The 21,065-nt window shown below is 29.4% G+C and overlaps 1 protein-coding gene across 3 annotated transcripts in view; it reads right to left on the reverse strand.

The window, feature by feature from the left end:
- The window catches only part of LOC107447625 (putative phospholipid-transporting ATPase IM), a 198,969-nt gene that overhangs the window by 7,204 nt on the left and 170,700 nt on the right, over nucleotides 1-21,065 (reverse strand). For all 3 annotated transcript variants that reach the window (XM_016062579.4, XM_016062578.4, XM_016062577.5), the window contains 13 exons: nucleotides 19,407-19,654; nucleotides 18,412-18,626; nucleotides 17,171-17,426; nucleotides 14,642-14,804; nucleotides 14,488-14,567; nucleotides 12,369-12,470; nucleotides 11,444-11,563; nucleotides 10,676-10,773; nucleotides 9,902-10,080; nucleotides 7,749-7,993; nucleotides 6,191-6,374; nucleotides 2,451-2,674; nucleotides 770-853 (listed from right to left, as the gene is read on the reverse strand). In XM_016062579.4, the coding sequence (XP_015918065.1) occupies nucleotides 770-853; nucleotides 2,451-2,674; nucleotides 6,191-6,374; nucleotides 7,749-7,993; nucleotides 9,902-10,080; nucleotides 10,676-10,773; nucleotides 11,444-11,563; nucleotides 12,369-12,470; nucleotides 14,488-14,567; nucleotides 14,642-14,804; nucleotides 17,171-17,426; nucleotides 18,412-18,626; nucleotides 19,407-19,654 (2,198 nt within the window). The remainder of the gene's footprint in view (nucleotides 1-769; nucleotides 854-2,450; nucleotides 2,675-6,190; nucleotides 6,375-7,748; nucleotides 7,994-9,901; nucleotides 10,081-10,675; nucleotides 10,774-11,443; nucleotides 11,564-12,368; nucleotides 12,471-14,487; nucleotides 14,568-14,641; nucleotides 14,805-17,170; nucleotides 17,427-18,411; nucleotides 18,627-19,406; nucleotides 19,655-21,065) is intronic.

Below are 21,065 nucleotides of genomic sequence, written 5' to 3' on the forward strand. Positions count from 1 at the left end.
CAACCTACATAGAAAAACAAATGAATGGTTGATTTTAGAGATTATAGGGTAGTACTTAAACTTATACATAGCTTTAATTCATTTATATAGAAAAAGAATAATTAGTTTACAGCAAACAATACAAATTTAGACTATCAATCTTGTAAAAAAACATTTTAACCCCTGGAGGTTATCCCATGTCCAGAGTTATTCTTTTTTTTAATTTTTCCAAAAGGTTGTGCACACATAAAACTTCATTCAAAATGCCCATTTATCTGGAATTAGATAAGAAAAAAATGACCCTTCATACCACAGTTTTCAAATTAGAGGTGGGGAGGGGAATTAGACTGATATAGTTGTATAAAAAAAGTACAAACATTTTAAAGTAGTAAAAATGAAAATGTCAAAACTGTCAGTTGGTTAAGCTGAAATTAAAATAACAGCACAATAACTTTTGAATTATCAGAAAGTTTTTTTTTGCAATTTTAGCATCGTCCTTTAACAATAACAAGCCTATTTAGAGACTGTTTGCTAACAGCTATATTGATGTACAATAATTCTTGAATACTATTTTTTTTTAATATTAAGTAATTGAAACAAACTTAAACACTGAGGAAAAAATTATACAAAAAAAGTGCTTTTTTATATTTTAATTTCAACTTACGTAATCACAAAATTAAAAAAAAAAAGAAAAGAATATTTAGGCTGAAAAAGGTCATTCTTATATGCATTCCCTAATAGATAAAAATAAACAAATAAAAATGAGACATTTTTTAAAACTAATACTGACCTGGTCAAAAACACCAAGTGCTAGGACAGGCAGTGAAGTATAAAACACATTGTAAAATGAAATGAAAACTGGATCGTAAAGAGTCTGCAAAAGAAATAAGCAAAATATATTTGTAAATGAAAATAATAAAGAATCCACATATTTACTGAAAGAAAGTTGCTCAATATAATAGCTAATAGTGATCCCCCCAGAATTAAGAAAATATGTGTTCTTAAGACTTTGCAATTTATGGGGCACTTTTTTTTTTTTTTACCAAAAGCATGTATTTAATAAAAATGATCTCTATTTTAAAGATATGCATAAAAATTAAAAACCTTACCATTAAAAAAAAAAGTTTATACATAATTAGTAGCTGAATTAGAAATAGTTTTTTTCAGCAGTTGGAAGTAGCACAGTATAAGTAGTGAAACTACTGTAATTGTTACTTTTTTTGTAGTTAGAAGTGTAGTGTGCTATTTTATTAAAAAAGTAGTGTAGTGTGATACAAAAAAAAAGCAAACAAAAAGTAGTTTTGTAATAACAAACTGGCTCATGTAAACATGAATAAATATTTCTTAATTATTCCCTCATATTTAATGAAAGCCAATTTCTTATTGAAAACAATTTTAAACACAAGTGTAATTTAAATTCTCCAGGAAAGCTCATCTCCTTTAAGTAGCGAAGTAGTTACTACAATTCCAGAGTAGTTTGTAGATTTAAAAAGTAGTAGTTGCAGTTAACAACATTTGTAACAAAGCAGTTGTCGTAAACTACAAAAATAACATAGTTTTTTTGACCGCTGAAAGGAAAACCTCCCACGGTTAGCCTGGAGGAAAGGGGACTCTAATCCTTGATCCCTCTACCACTGAGGATATTTTAAGTCAGTACTGTGGTCAGTGCAAGCCGGATGCAAAATTTTTATCGACCAGTCATCACCGGGATTCGAACCCAGTTCACCTCATTGGAAGGTGAATGCTCTAACCACATCACAGCTCTTCAACCATTAATTATTATGCTAATCATTTTCAATGTTCTACCTAAGCGTCTTTAGAATCTATACTCTCATTTGATCCCTATAAATGCACCCTCTTTGTAAAAACAAGTCCCTTAAAAATACTGCCTTTTCACTCATATTCCATTAAAAAAAAAAACTCTTTAAATAATAATTACACACTGATAAAACTTTCTGTGTTAATAGGTTTAATTCTGATTACAAAAAATAAAAAATACTTTGTTAGGATTATTCTCAACTGGTTAAATTTATATAAGTATCTTTTTTGAGGGGTGGGGGATATATTAATGAATTTAAATATATACCTTTTTTTAAAAAAAATGTACCATTAAATGTTCATTTATATATAATTTTCAGTTTAAATTATTATTTGTAACTAATTTTTGATTAGTTTACGTTTTTTTTTTGAAAAAAATATATACTCACAGATTATTTTTTAGCATGCCTTTGTTTTTTTTATAAACTACAAATTTTTTTTCGTGTTTTGATAATGGTGTGAGAATTACTTTTTGAAATATGTACATAAAATAGTACAAGAGGGTAATTTAAAAATTTTTGAGGATAAAACTTAATTATTACATAAAGTTACATAATTTGATAAATTTTTAGGTTAAGTGAGTGCCCTTTTGTGGGAGGAAGCACCCTGTATTTATCATAAGATGTTCTAATACAAATATTTAAAATACTAACCTGGGCGGAGAATCCACAGAAGAAAGCAAACCAAAAATGGCAGAGCGTAAAGGCAAAATTCTTGTAGAAAAAATAGCGTAAAAATTTGGCCATCCTGAAGTATGACCAGCGCCCGTGTACAAGCAGAAGGCGCTCCAGGTACCTGAACTGAGCGAGAGAAAAATCACTCGCAAGGACGGCTTGCATGCCTTCTTGACCACTGATGCCTACTCCTATGTGTGCCACTGCCAAGAAATTAAACAAGTTATAAATGATCAATTTTACAAAATTGTCCTCAGATATATTATACAATTAGACATGATAATACAGGGTGAGTAGTCAAATTATTAAACAAAAAATAAGCACCTTTTAAGCACTTTTCAAGCACTCAAAAAATATTTTTAAGTACCTACTTTAAAAAAATATCATAACCAGACAGGGCTGGAAACTTTTTGACAATTGGCGATTTTATCGTGTTTTAACCATCACGCCAAAAGGAAAAAAAACTTTTGGCATTATTTTTCACAATTGTGTCAAAAATCATGAAGTTTTGAATCACGTAAAACTAATGGTGTAATCACGTAAATCTAATGAATGGCTACAGGGTAAAAAGAATGGCTACGGACTGACAATACCCCGAAATAGATTGGGGTTGAATTAATTGAGAAAACGTTGAATAGAACAATGTGAACTGTGTCTTTTTGAATTATTCGTATCGGAAATCAACATGGTAAAGGAAAAATTTCACTTTGAAAAAAGGAAAATTAAGCACTTTTTAAAAACACCCAATGAAAAAAGCACATTTAAGGGCTTTTAAAAAACGAAAATTGAAAATAAGCACCTTTAAGCACTTTTTAAAAACGCTACGCACCCTGTAATATAAAAACATGTTTATATTGTATAGGCACTTCCGCAGAGCATTGCAAGAGATTTAACCCTTTATCAGTCCATACGTTTTTAGTCATGTTATAAAATATTTGAAAGATTAAGATTGATTTATTATAAAAAATTTATTTAAATTAGTACCTAAAATTAACTTGATTTTTTAAAAACTTTATTATTTCTTGTCCAAATTCTCATTAACCTATTGTAAACAATTTGCCATAAGTTTGAACTTCTGTGCTTAGAAATAACGAAATTTGTGAATTCTGTGTTTATAACTGCAAATGAACTCAAACAGGGGTTGCAACAGAATTCAGTTCTTTTTTTAAATTTTAGGGTATTTTACGAACATTCTCCTTAAGTTTTAGTGAAATTTTAAGAGTAATTTAAGATTTTGTTAGATTAAAAAAATAGAACATTTAATTTTCAAAATTTTTTATTTTTTAGTTTCAAAGACAGTTTATTTCAGATTCTAAATTTTGTATCCCAGATTTCATCGACAATGTTTTGGTTAAACAAGAACTCAAATAGAACTTAACTTCTTTAAGTCTAAAAAGCACAACGTTAATATCTATATCTACTTAAGTAGACCGCTAGTTTGAACTTGTGCAGCCTTGATTTAGACATGAAATTATTCAAGTACCGTATATTCCGGTGCATAACGCGCATCCATAATTTCTAATAACTTTCTTTAAATTTTAAGATATACTCTTCGTATAACGCGCACGAAAATTTGGATTGTACATGTGCAATATCTCGTCTAGTATCAATAGATAACCAGAAAGCCTTTTAGTGTGGGACATGTTTAGGTCCCACCTTACAGATAATACAAAAAAATTGTTGAAAGAATGTAATACCGATATGGCAGTTATTCCGGGCGGAATGACACTATTAGTTCAGCCATTGGACGTATGCTTAAACAAACCATTTAAAGCCAATTTAAAAAGACAGTGGAACACTTGGATGTTGGAGGGCGAGAAAACCTTTACGAAAGGAGGACATATGTGTCATGCAAGTTTGGAAACAGTGTGCGAATGGATATTAAAAGCATGGGATGAAATTAAGCCTAAGATGGTTAGAAAATCATTAAAAAAATGCAGTATTTCAAATAATCTGGTCGGATCAGAAGATGGCTGTTTATTTATGGATAAGGGTAACACAGATGATGAAGAGTAAACAGATTGTAATGACGTGCCTGAAGAAATAACGGAAGACGAATATAATGAACTATTTATGTAATAACGAAAATCAATAAAGTATCTAGGTAAAGGTATGTTATTTCTTTAAAATAAAAGTATTTTTCTACAGTATTTAAATTTTTTTAATCTATAATTTTTTATATTCGGCGTATACCGCGCACCCGTAAATTCCAATGTTATTTTTTGTATTAAAAGTGCGTGTTATACGCCGGAATATACGGTAGGTGCAATTTAATTGGTATTTTACAAAAAACTTCAGCAAAATTTGAGTAGACTATTAGGAATTTTAGGGACTGTGAAAAAATTTAGGAATTTTAGGAAAAGGACACCCCTGTTCAAAGATAAATGTTCGAATGAAAGCATAACTCAAAAGAGAAATAGCTCTCCAGTGTTTGCTGCTTTTCTTGACCCCATACTCATTTTTATGTTAACCACATTTATATAAATAAAGCTCGTCATTGGTGCATTTTTTAAAAAAAAATTCTGAAGCAGGGCGGCAGTACAAACCATAGGTGAAAAAACAGCTTCCCATCAACAGCTAAAAATGATTGAAGTTGGTGTTAAGTATACTTACCACAGCCTTGTAAAGGGCTGAGAAAAACTAATGGGCAAAAATTAAAAATTTTCATTCAATTTTATTCATCTTCTATCATATTATACACAATCAGCTCATATGAAAGTGCACAAATGTCATGATCAGATAGTAGATATTTTTGCTATGCTTTGCAAGAAATGCAAATATAATTTAATGGTTTTTGAGGTTTGTAATGACACTCCTGGGAAAAACAAAGCTTGCACTTATGAATTAAGTCATAGAATTAACTTGAAAAGAGAATATAGCATAGATGCCAACATAGATATGAAAAATTCCAGTAGATTTTACGTAATATAAATTTCACTATAATTGCTGCATAATGTAAACATTTTACACCTAGGGAATTTTAGGGATTTTTGAAGTCATCAAAATAGAAAAACTGCAATATTTTCCAGTTATGATTGCCATTCAAAGGAGTTTAAAATGTTATGTATTAAATATATTCATAATTTTGAATAGTTATAAGCTTTAATTCATCATAGATAGTTAAAAGATTTTTGAAGATAGTTAAAAGATCGCTTTTTAAATAAAGAGAGCTCTGAAAAAAATAAACCGAACATTTTAGAACAAAAAAGTTTTAAACAGATTTCTATCAATGAGACTAGCTTCAATATGCTTTAGTAATTCATATTTAAATATTCAAGTAAGCAATAATTTGTGCAAAAATGATATTTCAATAAGGATTTTTCTAAAATATACAAAAATTAGGGGAATTATTAAACCAGTAGACTAGGAGAAACAGGCAAAATCCAGTAGTCTACAGACGAAAATCGAGTAGAGTTGGCAACTATGATATAGGATAGATAGTAGCACCACTCATTTGTGAGACTACTTACACAATATAGACATAGATCTAAAGGAGAAGAAAACCTTCTGTAGATCCCTGTGAAACTACTCAGCAAACAAACCACACCAATATTGCACGTAATCTAGACCAATCAATAATCACACCAATATTGCATGCAGCTTTGAGAATCAAACCCCAGCTTCTGAATTTTGATGCTCTAAATCATTGTGCTACTACGACCCAGTGGCTAGAGTATTTAATAACATGCTATCATTAAGAATCAATCATTAGTTCATACTTTTGATCATGCTGACATCATTTGCACCATCCCCTATAGCTAAGGTGACAGCATTTTTGTGCCTCTTCATTAAATCAACAACCAATGCTTTCTGCAAGGGAGTCACTCGACAACAAATGACAGATTTGCAGCCAGATGAAACATCCACAAACAGGCTCTCCATTGACGGTTGTAAAGCGTACACCTGGAAAGGTATTAAAACATTAGCGAAAACATCAGAAATGCCGCAAAAATACATTTGATTACAGTTAAGTGAAACAACATTGCATTTTACACACATTCTTAACACAAATATATTTTAAATACTATATTACATGGCAGGAACAAGCAAGTTATTGTTCAAATAGTATCTTATTAATTATTGACTGATATCAAGACAAGTGAAAGACTCAAACTTTAAAATAATCAATTAAACGTCAACCTTTTATTAATTAACTGATATATTCATTTCAGACAAGCGAAAATAAGTTAACTACAAAATAATTAGTGCATTAACTTTTATACTATTGTTATGAAAAATTCTTATAGTACGAATTATTTAAAAATCATGACTGCCTTAACATAAAAAAATTCACCAACAGCCTTAAAATAAATATATATTTTGTAACTAGTTCTATTGTTTAACATATTAAAATTAATTTTAACTATACATTTTATCAGTCATTACCAAATGTCCTAAATTATGAACCAAATAACATTTAATTATAAAATAAATGACTAAAAAAATGAATGAATACAATTGTTAGTGACTGCATAGTAATGACTACAAAAACTACTTCCAAATTATTTTAGTTATTATTACTTCATATTTTATTTAATAGAATGAGGGATAAATACAATCTGAACAACAAACAAGACAATCAGGTGATATAGTTCTTTTGGGCTTCAAATCAAAATTATAAATTTGTATCTTCACAAATGAAATGTACAACACCTAAAAATGAATTTTCTTAGTAAATATAACTAGATGAAATCACAAAGAATAAGGAGTTGTATAGTCAAATATTTCAAAATCTGGCTCAAACTAATATAAAATGATCTGCAAAATTAGTTTTTTCCAGATACAGTTAAAGCATTCTTAATTAATCAAATTACTATTTTTAATAATTGATAAACAATTATATTTTATCCTCTATAATTGCAAAAAAAGAACCTAAGTTAGTTAACTATCATTTTGTGTCTAGATACTCACATAATTAATATAAAACTATTAAAACCTTATAAAATTTTCATCCAGACTTTAATAAAGACATTTCTGCAGATATGAGGGTATAAATGATTCGGTGCTTGCAGAGAAACAGAAATTTGTTGAGTGTTTTATGTCCCAGCTTTGAGCACTTCTTGATTTAGGATTTATCATTATTAAAAAATAAATTAATAATGATAAATTTTAAACAAAGTCTTAAATGTTGAACTCACATATCAGCTTAAAATAGTAACACTATGCCCCTAGTAACCAATAGTAACTATTAATGCTCCCATTAACTTGATTTATTAGAAAATATTAAACAAAATAAAAATTTGCAGAGACAGTACGAAAAAATCAAATTCTACAAACCAAACTATGGCCATTGGCTACTAAGGCATAACCTTGGCCTTCAGCATTTTCAGATAGGGAATTTAGGTCATCCAAGTAAGGATGGATTAGGCTATCTGTTGTGCCCCTGTACTGGCTTCGGATCATTTCCAGATATTTGGTTAGCTGTTGTTCTACTTCACTATAATTCATACCATCAACTATCAATATGTCAATCAATTCATCAGTCAACAGTTGACACGAATATCCAATGTTGATAGCAGTTTCTAAAAAGAGTCATTAGAATTACTATACACAAAATTGATATAAAATAAACAAAAATGTGTATTGTATAGAATACATTATATTAAATAGATTATATTCTGAAAGGTTAATTATTTTTAATTATAAAAATACTCTCTATTACCTAAATAATTTCAGAATTACGTATATAAATAGCTTTTGTTATATATCACTCCATACAACAAGTAGCATAAGTTATTTAAAAACTTAAGTGAAAATTTTTTTTTTTACATTTAATTAACATACATTATTTTGGAAGAAATTAATAATAATTCATCTAAATATCATTGTGTATATTTAAAAACAAATTAAAGTTAGACATCCCTATCTCAGTACTTCACTTTTTTAATAGTATCTCAAAGAAATAAAAAAAACCTGCTTTTGAAATTTTTCTTCTTTTCTCTATAACCAAAAGTTTTTACCAGAAATACAAAATAATTTTTTTTTTCAAAAATAAAGAGCAAAAAAAAAAAAAAAAAAAAAAAAAATTAGTGAGTTAAAATTTTATAACTGGCACTATTGAGATTTAGCCAGAAATTAGGGCTAGCATGGCTGTTGAAAAGATTAGTTACGATGCATTACAAAAAATGATGAGATCAAGCTATGTAAATATTAAATTTAAAATTCCTCTGTATAAAGTGAAAAGTGGATTAAATATGTTATATAATCTGAACTTGTAAAAGCTCTATTGTTTGACTTATTCAAGTCATAAATTTTTACATTTGTGTAGTTTATTCTTAATCACATAACTGTTTCATTTTCATACCATATTGTGACGAAAAAAAGAAGAATATTGTACTTTATTTTATAACTGTAGTTGAACAGCCGACCCGATTTTGGGTTTTACGACTACCAACGTTCTACTCTGTAGCCTTATAGCTTTGAACTCCACCCAGAAGGCAAGGGAAATCTTGGATCAAGTATTGGGAAAAATTTTTCTTTGTGGCGGAGTTTTTAATGGAACTAACCTGCATTAGCGTTGCAAGAAAATACGAAAGCCACCCAGGGTTAGCTTGATCTCAAGGTGACTAACCAATGATCCGTCTATCATCTACCCATGATCATTGAAGGTATTTTATGCCAGCAGGAGGGGGGATTTGTATCGACCACGACCAGTCATCACCACCACAGGCTCAATAATATTGTGTTATATAATTTTGTATTCCAACACAATGGTCCTCAACCTTGGTCCATGGGTCAATTGGTACCGGACCACCCAAGGAATATTAAATTATTTGTCCTTGAAATTGTTTTACAATAAGATTTTTCCTGGATTACTAGTGACATCCATTAGAAACCTTGCAAAGTAAAAAATGTGAATTCTAATGGATTGGTGTAAGAAAATACACTGACCAACTGAACTATGCCAGCGGTAGAGTAGCTACTGGCAAGATCTCCCAAGCCAGACAGGTCAGTGGAGAGACAACAGTCTAAGACCCTTGCTCCCCAGGTTGGGTGTTAAGCATAGGGCTAACAAACATATCTCGTAAAAACCTACTTGTTACTGAACTTATGCAGATCCATCTCTCTGAAGTGGGTGAATACCCTCTACCATAATACTTGGTGCAGGACAAATTGAAAACAATACGAACGAGGGAGGGGCAAAATTGTACTGCTCGAACAGTGTACGGGCAAATAAAGAATATCCTCTTTTTCTGTACCCAAATAGTGTTGACAGTTAGGTGGATAGTGTTAACAGTTAAACTGAAAGTATTTTTCAATGAATAGCTGATACCAAGTACACATATTATAAAAAAATAGTTGTCAAGAATCATTTGATTTTTTTAAAAATCTAACAGGGGAAAAAAAAAATTAAGTTCGGATTTTAAGATAACTAGTTCTCACACGAAAACTAGTTGAGTGAACAAAGAAGTAGTATATAAAATACAAACCTTGTTTATCACCAGTCAAAACCCACACTTTGATGCCAGCCATTCCAAGATTGGCAATGCATTGGGGAACCCCGTCCTGTAGTTTGTCTTCAATAGCAGTGGCACCAACCAGTGTTAAATTCTGTTCCAGATCTTCATACAGGGCATTCATTCTCTCTTCCCTATGCTCCATGGCAATGCTTCAAGTGAATAATGCATACATCATACATTAACAAAATGCTAAATAAATTTCAGATTTTACATGATCATAATAAAATAACTAGTTTCTGACAAATAACTCTTTTCTTCATTATATTAGCCATTATAAAAAGATCGAAAGATTTTTCGGTTCGATATCAGAGAGTGTAAAATGAAGCCTGAAATTGAGAATATCTTGCAAAATGCAGCAGAGTTGCACATGAGAGTGCTAGAATCTCTCTAACTCAGCTCAGTTGATGCACACGTGGACTCGCAAGTATTTCATCAAACATGTAAAATGATTGGAGCTTTCATAAGCTATGGACCGATCACATGTAGAAATAGAATGTGTTTGAACTGTGAAAACATTGAATAGAACAATGTGAAAAGCACGCTTTTGCATAATACACGGTAAAGAAAAAAAATCTCATATTCAAAAAGAGAAAATTAAGCACTTTTTTATAAACACCCATTGAAAAAACCACCTTTAAGGGATTTTAAAAAACGAAAATAAGCACCCTTAAGCGCTTTTTAAAAACGCCACAAACCATGAATTGTTAGGACAATTTATAAAAAAGATAAGTATTAAAAACTTACGAAGCCTCGTGAAATCTCTCGTTCCAGTTATTGAACACATTTTCATCGAGATCTTTCGATGCTAGGCACAACGTCCTCAGTCCTTCACTAGCAAATTTCTAAAAGAAAAGAACATTTCATATAGATTTATTACCATGCATAATTGAAGAGTTTTTTTTTTTTTTTTTTAATTTGGAGGGTTGGCTTCTATACTTATTAGGTCGAGTTTCTTTATGAATAACACATTCATAAAAAAAAAGGGAAATAATATCTTTCACTATCGAATTAAAAAAATTCTCTTTTACACATTGAGATGTCTAAATAAATGTCATTATCATTTTAAAAGTTAAAACTCATGAATTTCTTACACACAAAATTGTCTTTGTTGCCATCAATGCAGTTGGTTATGGATGTTAGCAGGTAATGATAAATCTATACAGCTATTGATGGGCACATGCAACTATTGATGGATCCCTACAACTAATGATTACATGCAGTTTCTGATTAATGACAACAGTTACTGTGGAACCCATACGGCTAGTGATGGACCTATACAGCTACTGATTTACAGGATTTTGATTTTTAAAGTTTTCTGAAGAAAAAAAATCCATTTGTCTTTTATTGTGAAATATAAAGTATTGAAAATAGAAAAGTTAAGCATTAAATATAAATGGGATAAAGTAAATAACTTTTAAAAAAAATATTTATGTTTAACTCTTATCTTTTGCCCATTACATGAGCCCATATAGCACATTATATAAGAATATAAATATAGATAAAGATTCATACATTTAAATGATCAGAAGTTTTGATCTTCAGATCATTTGAAGAAGGTCCTAATCTCTCAAATATCACAGAATCAGCACCTTTGGAGTACAGTTTTATTTTCCCATTTTTTCTAATTATCACCTGCAAGGCAGAATGTATTTATATAAATAAGCAAAACAAGTTATAGATATAAAATAAGACATTTATAAAGTCAAAATAAATAAACAAATATAGTAAATGAATAATTCCTGAAGTATTAAAAAAAAATTGAATAGATAGTATTATATGCATTCTAATTAAGTATATAATAATGATGAATAAACTAAATGATTTATTCAAGTATCATAAAGAAATTTTTATTCAAAGATTCAATAAGATTTTATTCAAATATTAAAAATATTTTTTAATTATTCAAAGCTTTGAAATCACTAAAAAACATTGACAATACATTTTCTTTAAAAACTTATATTTTTACTGTAGATTGTTAGATAAAAAAAAAATAGTCACTATTTTTAAAAACATACATTTTTAATTGTTAAAAAATTAAAAAAAAAATTCTTTTATAAGTTAGTAATAATTTTTCAAAGTTGTTTTAATGTAATGTACAATAGAAACAATTATAAACATTAAAAAATTATACAAAACTGCCACTCTTACTAAATAAATTGCACAATTCTAAATATTAAAAAAAGCCAACAAAAAAAATTCATGCTAACAGAAAAGGAAAATATTTTGCAAAACAAATCCCCTATAACATAAATTATTTACTACAAAAAATAAGACATTTAGAATGACAAAATAAACACATACATGCACAAAAGAATTTACAACTATGAAGAAAAAGTACTCTTTTAATCAGTTCAGAAGTTCACAAAAATTGAGTTTTTAGTTTAAAAGATTGATCTTTTGAAAGGAATAAGCCTGGAAGCAAAGAACTTATACTCACAGACATGCGTTTGCGGACATTATTGAAATCAAAAATTGCTAGCAGATCATAAGTTTCTATATGTCCCATCACTTCTATTGTGATACTAGTGGGTGTACGAGACTGAAAGAAAAAGATTCATTAAAACTTTTCAACTTAAACTAAACACAAAATTGAAATCGGAAAAAAAAAACATTGCATTTTTTAATAACCTGTCTGATCCGGTCTGTCCATGTGGTAGTTGACAGAATTGTGCTTTTCACTTGGTGACCAGTGCATAAAATAGTTACGTGAATGTCATTTTCAAAATAATTCTATTGAAAGATTATTTTTGAAACTCTTTTTAGCTATCTGACAGTGTTTAAATTACTTAAAATTATTGAAATATATTTTCTCAATGAAAGCATAAAAGTAATTTAGTGTATGATTCTACAATTAACCACTTAAAAATTACATGATACAATTACTGTATTGTTAACTGTGCATGACCAGTTTTCTTACTTGTCAGAGAAGAAATAAATTTTATGCTCACATTAAAAGTTAAAAATTTTCCTAGGACAATGAAATTAGAGTTCAGCTTAAAGGATATTTTACCGAAAAAGAGTCAACTTAAAAGTATATTATCCATATAAAATGTGACAGGGAATCGAAAATTAGTTCACGTTAATGAGGTTCGACAGTACTTGTAATTAGTAAACAGTCCCTAAGTTCGAAATATCAAGTTTTTGCAATATTTATTAACATTAGTAGTTAAAATAAAAAAGATGCTGGATCAAAAATACAAATCTTTTGATTCTGCACATTGATTATTTATAATTCAAATTTGTATTTGTAGAAAATGAATACATATAAAAATCAGGAATATAAGGACAACTACAGACCCTGGATATAATTGGGGGTCTTACAATATATTTCCCTAAAAATTTCTATCATAAAAAAGCAGTGTTTATATTTTAATGCTCTTCCTGATAAGATAAAGTGTGTGCCTAAATTTCCCACCTGTGTGGGTATCTTTTCCAAGCTTGATCGCACTATGTGATACATATATGTCCTCTTCAGTTAGCATGACAGCCCTTTGTCGGCCAGAGCCTTCCACTATTTAGTAATTCATATGATCCAGAGTGTCAACCCATCTGATCTGGGGCCAACTCTAGTTCCCATTGGTTTGTAATAGAAGATCTTAAATGCCCATCCGACAGATGTGTTCCACAAGCCATTTATTTTTATGTATTTGTTAATATCAGCTTTGAGTAGCCTATGTAGTTCAAAATTATGACGTTGACTCCATAAGCCAGTGTTTCCTAAAGTGTGATACACGCTCTTATGCGAAATATCTTGCAGCAAACGAAAATTTCAAAATATTTTAATTAAAAAACAAAGCTAGCCACGAAAGTTTACGATTACGTATTTTTCTATTGGCTATTTTTTGCGGAGTTAACAGTTAATAATTAGTGGTGTCAACAGCCATTTGTGATTTTTAACTTTTGTGCAATTTTTTTATAGTATAAATTACATTCATTTTTTAATAAGTGGTACACAGCATTACGAAAAATTAAGAAAGGGTACACAAAAAACATAAGTTTAGGAAATACTGCCATAAGCCATCCACAATTACAGCACCGAAAAATTTTCTCTCATAAACAGCAAACAGGTCTACTTTAGATTTAGTTAAAGATCATGTTTCCAATCCATAAGTTAAGACAGTTCTCATGAATGACTGTTTTATATAGCATTATTTTTGTTCATCTTTCAATTAATTTTGACTTTAAAAATTGTTCTGAAACCATGAAGGCATTGATTAGCTGCTATAATGCGTCTCTTCATTTCTGCGCTTATATCATTCAAGGCAATAATACTTGAACCAAGATCAGTGGAATTGTCAACAAGTTTAAATTTAGAATTTCTGGTTTCTACAAATGTGTAGTTTGCAGGTGTTTTAAATAATTGGCATGGATTAGGTCTTGTGTTCGTTAACAGGATGGATACATAGATACATATATATATAGATGTAAACAAAAGAAACAATTTTAGTTTTTAAAAACCAAAATAATAAGTATATATAAATCTGAAATGAAATACCAACTGAAATAATCAATAAGGAGAATAATTATTGATAAGAAAGAACAAATCAAGTTATTACCTTAAAAACAAAACCAAAATTTCTGGCAGCTGATGTAAGAGCAGCTTCATCAGGTGATTGGGCTTGATATTCAAGCTTGCCTAAGAATACACATATTACGTTAAATTATTCATTTATAAAATAATTACCTAATGGAGAGAAAAAAAATAATTACCATCTTTTTCATCACACATGACCGTATGACACAAAGCAAGAATACGAAAAAACTCGTGCACACGTTGGTCCCCACTTCTCACTTGTTCTAGAAGGCTTTTATCATAAAACCTGAAAGAAGGCTCATACAAAGGATTCAGAGAAAAATCTACAGCTTTTGTGTCCTAAAAAAAGTTCATTCATCATTAAATGCCAGACATTAAAAATGAATGTTAGCTTTATTTATGTTAATTATACAAAGCAATCCCTGAGCTGCTTAAATTTCTTCAAGCATCATCCCTTTTTTAATAAAAGAATATCAAAATAAATTAAAAATTTCGAAAGCTTTTATGTTATTCCAATTATTTAGCATAATATTTATTGCTGAAATTTAATAGGATTATTACTTTTTTCTCATTAAAAAATTATAACGAAATTTAATGCTGATTTCAAAGCACATACAAAATTAACAAGAAAAATGGAACTCTATTAAGAGCAATAATATATATTGCTAAATATTCATACTTTTTCGTAGATTTTGAAATATTGTTAAAACTAAATAATATTGTATGTCAGATAAAAGAGTTTCTTCTTGACCCACTATAATAATTCACACAATTATTTCTTTATTAAATATTTTGATAACATACAAGTTAAAATATTTATTGCTGTTAAATTTATTTTTATTACTTGAAACAAAATAAACGTTATTATTTAAATTTTTTATAGAAATTAAGCTGCTTAGCATCTAGAGATATCACACAGACAAATAGTATATAAAGACATTATTATTTATGCAACACTAAAAGTTTATAAAATAAGTTTATTAAATGGATACAATAATTTTTTTAAAAAAAAAGTCACAACAATATTAAAATTGAAAGTTAAAGCAATAACAAATAAAGGAGTATTGAATAACTTGCATAAGATAGCATGCATTGTTACAGCATTGAATAGTTTGCATGAAATTGCAAGTATCATTACTGTGTTGCAGAGACAGTAAAATGTGTCTTATTTGACATTGAATTAAGGGTAAGCAAGTGAATCAAAGTTATGAAGCAATTTTTCAAACAAAACTCGATGCAAATAAATAATTCGAACAAAATTTTTTACATTATTGTAATTTAAATCATTTTCAATGATAAAAGCTAAAATTTGAGCAAAATAAATCAAATAGTTCCTGAGAAATAAATGTTTTAACATACAGCTTCCTTGACTGTCATTTGCACTCTTTAATGGAACTATTAAGACTGTATCTTAGCATGTAAAGATCTCATCAAGTTATTAAAAGGACGCTATACCACTGGGGAAATTCTTTATGGCAATTCTGTTTCACCTCTATTGGTATTTTAAAATTTAAAGTTCAGAGAAAAGTAAGTTAAAGCAAATCTAGAAGTTTCAAATGCTGAAAAAAAATATCAAAATGAAAACAAATTCTGTCAGGATTAATTAGGATTAAACAGTGGGGAAATAATCCGGTCATAATTTATTTGCATTTAGGAAAAAAAGTCAGCATTTGAAACTTCATAGTTTACTTAAATTCACTTTTTCTAAGCTTTACATTTTTAATTACTTATGTTGGTAAATGAGAATTTTCCATGAAGGATTTCTCTTACAGTATAGCATCCTCTAAAGCAGTGATTACCAATTGGCCGGAAGCCTTTTTTGTAGCCAGCAAACTAAAATATATTAGTTGTCGTTTTTTTGCTGACAATTTTCGTAAAAAAATCCATATGGGTTTAAAATACTTTTCTTTCGTTTAAGAAAGCCCAATTTTTTCGTTTCTGTGAAATCAACGATCTGTGAAAACAACAAATCAACGATGGAAAAAATTTCTCCGGTTTTGCACCCAGGAAAATATTTATTCAAATACAAAAATAATCGTGTATGTTGCTTTCTTATATTTAGTTTTCTTTCATATTTCGTGAATATAATTTAGCATGTGCGTATCAGACATTTTTTTGAAGAAATTCTCCTATTAAACTTTTTTTTTAAACTACTCATTTTGGAAGAAATTATTAACATTTGTAAATTTTAAAACACTTAAAAGAGGGAATGAATATCACTTTATTTAAATATCGCATGAGCGGAAAAGAAAAAAAAACTCATTTCAGACAATCGAGAAATTTTTTTGTTGTTGCTATAGTTCCTAATAAGTCCAAAAAAAATGTTAATTTATCACAGAAATAAATTTAAAAGAAAACAAAAATCTTGTTACTAAGTTTCTGATTAAGAGAAGATTCAAAATGATACGGAACAAGCATTATTTGTAAAGCTTGTTATTTTGCTTTTTGATAATAAAAAAACTTTAAATCTGACAGTAATATTTAATGTTCATTCAAACATAAAAGAGTCCTGTATAAAATTTTAATAAAGTTGTGGCCCGCCATTTCACTGGTGTTTTAAATTGCGGCCCCCCGGCCCCACGTAAGTTGGAAACCCCTGCTTCAAAAGGATCCATTTTGTTTAGGTTTCTTTCATGCAGCATTCTTTTAACAAAATAGAGTACATTGTTTTGAGCGTGCGGTTAAAACTATGAAAAAAATCTTACTTCAGTAATTTCTAAAGGTTCTCTAGTGATTTCATCTAATAGTTCACCGTAGACACGGCCATTAATGGATGCTTTGTTGAAAGTCATAATATTCTGGGTGAGTGTCCCAGTCTTATCAGAAAATATGTACTCTATCTGTCCAAGCTCTTCGTTGAGTGTGGTGGTCCTGGCTCGAGCAGCCGCATACTTGGGAGCGTAGTACATTTTGTCATCCCAGTTGATCCAAAGACTGTGGCAGAATCTAATTACTTCAACACTATGGGGAATTATTTTGAATTCAGAAATACAAAAATAGTTAAGATAATCTAATATTCTAAATTGACAATTTATTGGGTTTAAGTAAATTACCTTTAAAATTTATAGCAATGTTGGCTAAAATAAAGTTTAAAAAAAAAAAAACCCAAAATTCCTTTATAAAGAAAAATTAAATGCAAAAAATGTTTGAAAAATTACAGGCAATTTAAAAAACATAATTTAAATCAAGTAAAATTACATCAATCCTGGTTTTATAGGTTACTGTTTTTAGAAGGCATGTGGAATTAATTAGCCAATTAATAGAATCTAACTCCCAAATAAAAGAATCTAAAAATCTCCTATACTCATTTGAATCATGCAGATCTTAACTCAACTTTTGGCATTTTAATATGCTACCAAAAGGAAGATTATCTAAAGTTGTCATAGATTGTTTGTTGGTAAATGCACTTAGAGCTTTCTTCCAATTTAAAGAAAAAATTTTTACAATGGATTCTTCAAAATTAAAATAATTTCTTAACATAAATCAAGATTGTATAGTTAATACTAAAATGATATAGTTCTTTAAAAACAAATATTAGTTTTCCTTTTCAAAATTGTTACTTAAAACATTCTGCTACAAAGTTCTTTAACTATCCAATATATTATATTCCATTAAATGTAATGAACTTACACAGAGTAGTATTACGTGTATAACAACGCACGTGTATAATATAATTTATTGTTAAAAATTTGCAATATAAAAGAGATATGAACTAACTCAGCTTACACAGTTATAAAATAATTGCTTTAATCAATAAAAGATTATCTTACTACAGAACTTTACAGATAAATTAGAAAACAAAATTTAAGAAAACAGGATAATATAACAAGCTATAGAATAATAAAATAAAATTGATAAGTACTAAAATTATGCCATCCTAAAAACAAAATTAATAAACAGATTAACACAAAAATTAGAAGATAGGCTTAATATAAAAATGATCTACCTAACATAAAGAGAAATGGGGACGACAGTATTGAGGACTATGGCGTACGAGAAGAAAACGAGCAAAGAGATGACCGTAGCCCCACTGGTGACGTTGTTCGTAGGCACTGGCGTGTCCCATGGAAGGTAAATGCGGAAGTGTTGGCCAGTCACAGTTTCCCACACACCACACGCAATGGTACAAAAGAGGCACATGCTCAAAAGGAAGAAGACTATCTGTTCAAAACACAAACAGTTATTTCTCAAATAATATAAAATATCAACTTAACCTAAACATTGAGAAACAAATTGTTAATAAATTATAAAATATAGTTTTAAATTTAGTTTACAATATTTATTTTTTTTCTTAACTATTATAATGATTTCAAAACTTCCTAATCAAAATTAAACTTGAAAAAAGACAAAAGAGATTTCTTCAAAAAAAAACTAAATACATACTTTTTTAAAATTTATAATTAAAAAAATGTACATAATTCAGGGCCTATCTTTTTCGTTTATTCAAATGCTAACAAAATGAATTAAAATTTTAAATGTTAATAATAAAAAGATCTGAGGTAACAAAATTTGACTTCAAATGAAGCTTTCCCTTTAAATTTTTGTGCTGAAAAATAAAGATAGTTATCTGTATTAAGAACACTTGCACAAATTGCTCTTTTCCAACCCAAATAAATACAAGAAAAATTTTCTCATATTAACTGGGTTAAAAAGGTGCCAAGTAGTGTGGAAAAGAACATGTAATTAAAACTTGTCCCGTAAGGAATTTAATTTTTAATTACTATGCTAGCCTGAAATGTAATTTTCCTTCTCTCATGATGTGTTTAAGCATCTCATCATTTAATTTTAAAAATACAATTTAAGTTGCCTTTTAATTCAAAACAAGAATCAGAAATATTTCCAGTTAAGAAAAAAATTCCAATTTATTTATAATAGTCCTGGCAAAATCCAGTAGAGTTGGCAGGTATGGTAATGGTTGATGAAAAGTCTAGATGGACTCACCCCAATAATTAATAAATTGAGAAGCCTATCCAAGCTGGTGCGTTTGAAGATGGTCTTTCCACTGTTTTGCATTAGCTTAGTATCCTTTCCAGCAAACACCACCACACCGTAACACCATTTGGAGTTACGGAGTACACACCCACGCAGCAACATCTTGTCATTATCCAGCATGTAACTTTTCCCCTTCCAATTCAATGTTCCTTCAAATTTGCTAAGGTTGTTATTCGGAGCTTCACATATTATTTCACCTTCAGGAAGAAAAGTCTATATTATCTCTATTCTCATTTATAATATATATAATCAAAATTGAAAGAAAGAGGTGGAAATTTTTTTGACTATTTATGAAAATAGAATCTCAACAATTTTTTTTTCTTCTAAATATTGTGTGAAATAAACTTGAAAGAACTAAATTGTGCCTGTTAAGTTATCTATTTTAGTAACAAACTTTAATTGTTTAAAACTTTAAAAAATGTTATTTGATTTATATTAACTAGAAAAATAAAACTAGCACAATGCTTGTCATGCATGTTTTTAATGTAAGGAACCAGTTTGTGTCAAGACAAAAACATTAATTAACTGAAACAAAGTGCAAATTATTATAGTAAATAATTAAGCAGAAAATGGTCTTTAAAGTACTAGAAAAGAAAATGTATTAAAATAACATTTTATTGTAACTTTTATATAATATTCAAACAAATTATATTATACAGGTTTTGCAAATTCAAATCTAGCCAAAAATAAAGTATCTTATATAAGACCTAGTGATAGATAAAAGGAAAACAATTTAATGTAGGGGAAAACAAATACACTGTCCAGTCATATTAATGTGACCACCATCTACTTTCCACATCAATGTAAAATAACCAATCATAAAAAACAGGTAAAAGCACATTGCAAAGAAGCAAATAGAGAGGGTGTTTGTGGAAATGTAGAGATGATAGCAGCGGAGATGCATTCAGACTAACAGACATGCAATTGTTGAGTAACCACCAGACACTAAGCTGCCCTGTGCTGTGGGACTACCCAAATAAATCAAGGGGATACCAACAATGTCTTGCACAATGTTTCATCGAAAGTTTATACCTGGTTTATGCATACATGCTGACAGATTATGCTGACGGACGTTCATCGCAGCCAAAGGCTGCAATTTGCACTCAAAAACAGCAACTGGATGGATCATGCTTCGAAATGCTCATTGGAGGTGAAGGCTGCAATTTGCACTATAAAACTGCAACATCCAAGGACGCCAACCGAGTTGCGACAGGTGGATTTTCTCAATGAATCAAGCTTTGTACTTCATTGGACACGCGGATGTTGGTATATATGATAATGTCTGAAAGCTAACACCCTGCAATGATTGCCAGAAAGGTCTAAGTTGGAGGAGGGAGCATTTATGGTCAGGGGAATGCTTTTGTGATATTTGCTTGGTGTGCTCATCATTGTCAAAGGTACAATGAATAAACACAAGCAGGCATCTATTCTTGTGGATCATGTCAACCACCACTTGCAAAATGTTTTTCCTCAAAATGATTTCTTTTACCACCAGCAGGACAATGATTCATACAGCTCGCAGTGTACATGTAAGGTTCAAAGAGAACTAAGATTAGTTTACCTTACGCCATTGGCCACCAAACTTATCAGAATTCGATGCAATCAAGT

The sequence above is a fragment of the Parasteatoda tepidariorum genome, chromosome 4 (assembly GCF_982258835.1).
Source record: "Parasteatoda tepidariorum strain Cologne lab strain chromosome 4, Ptep-v5.0, whole genome shotgun sequence".
Taxonomy (NCBI): Eukaryota; Metazoa; Arthropoda; class Arachnida; order Araneae; family Theridiidae; genus Parasteatoda; species Parasteatoda tepidariorum.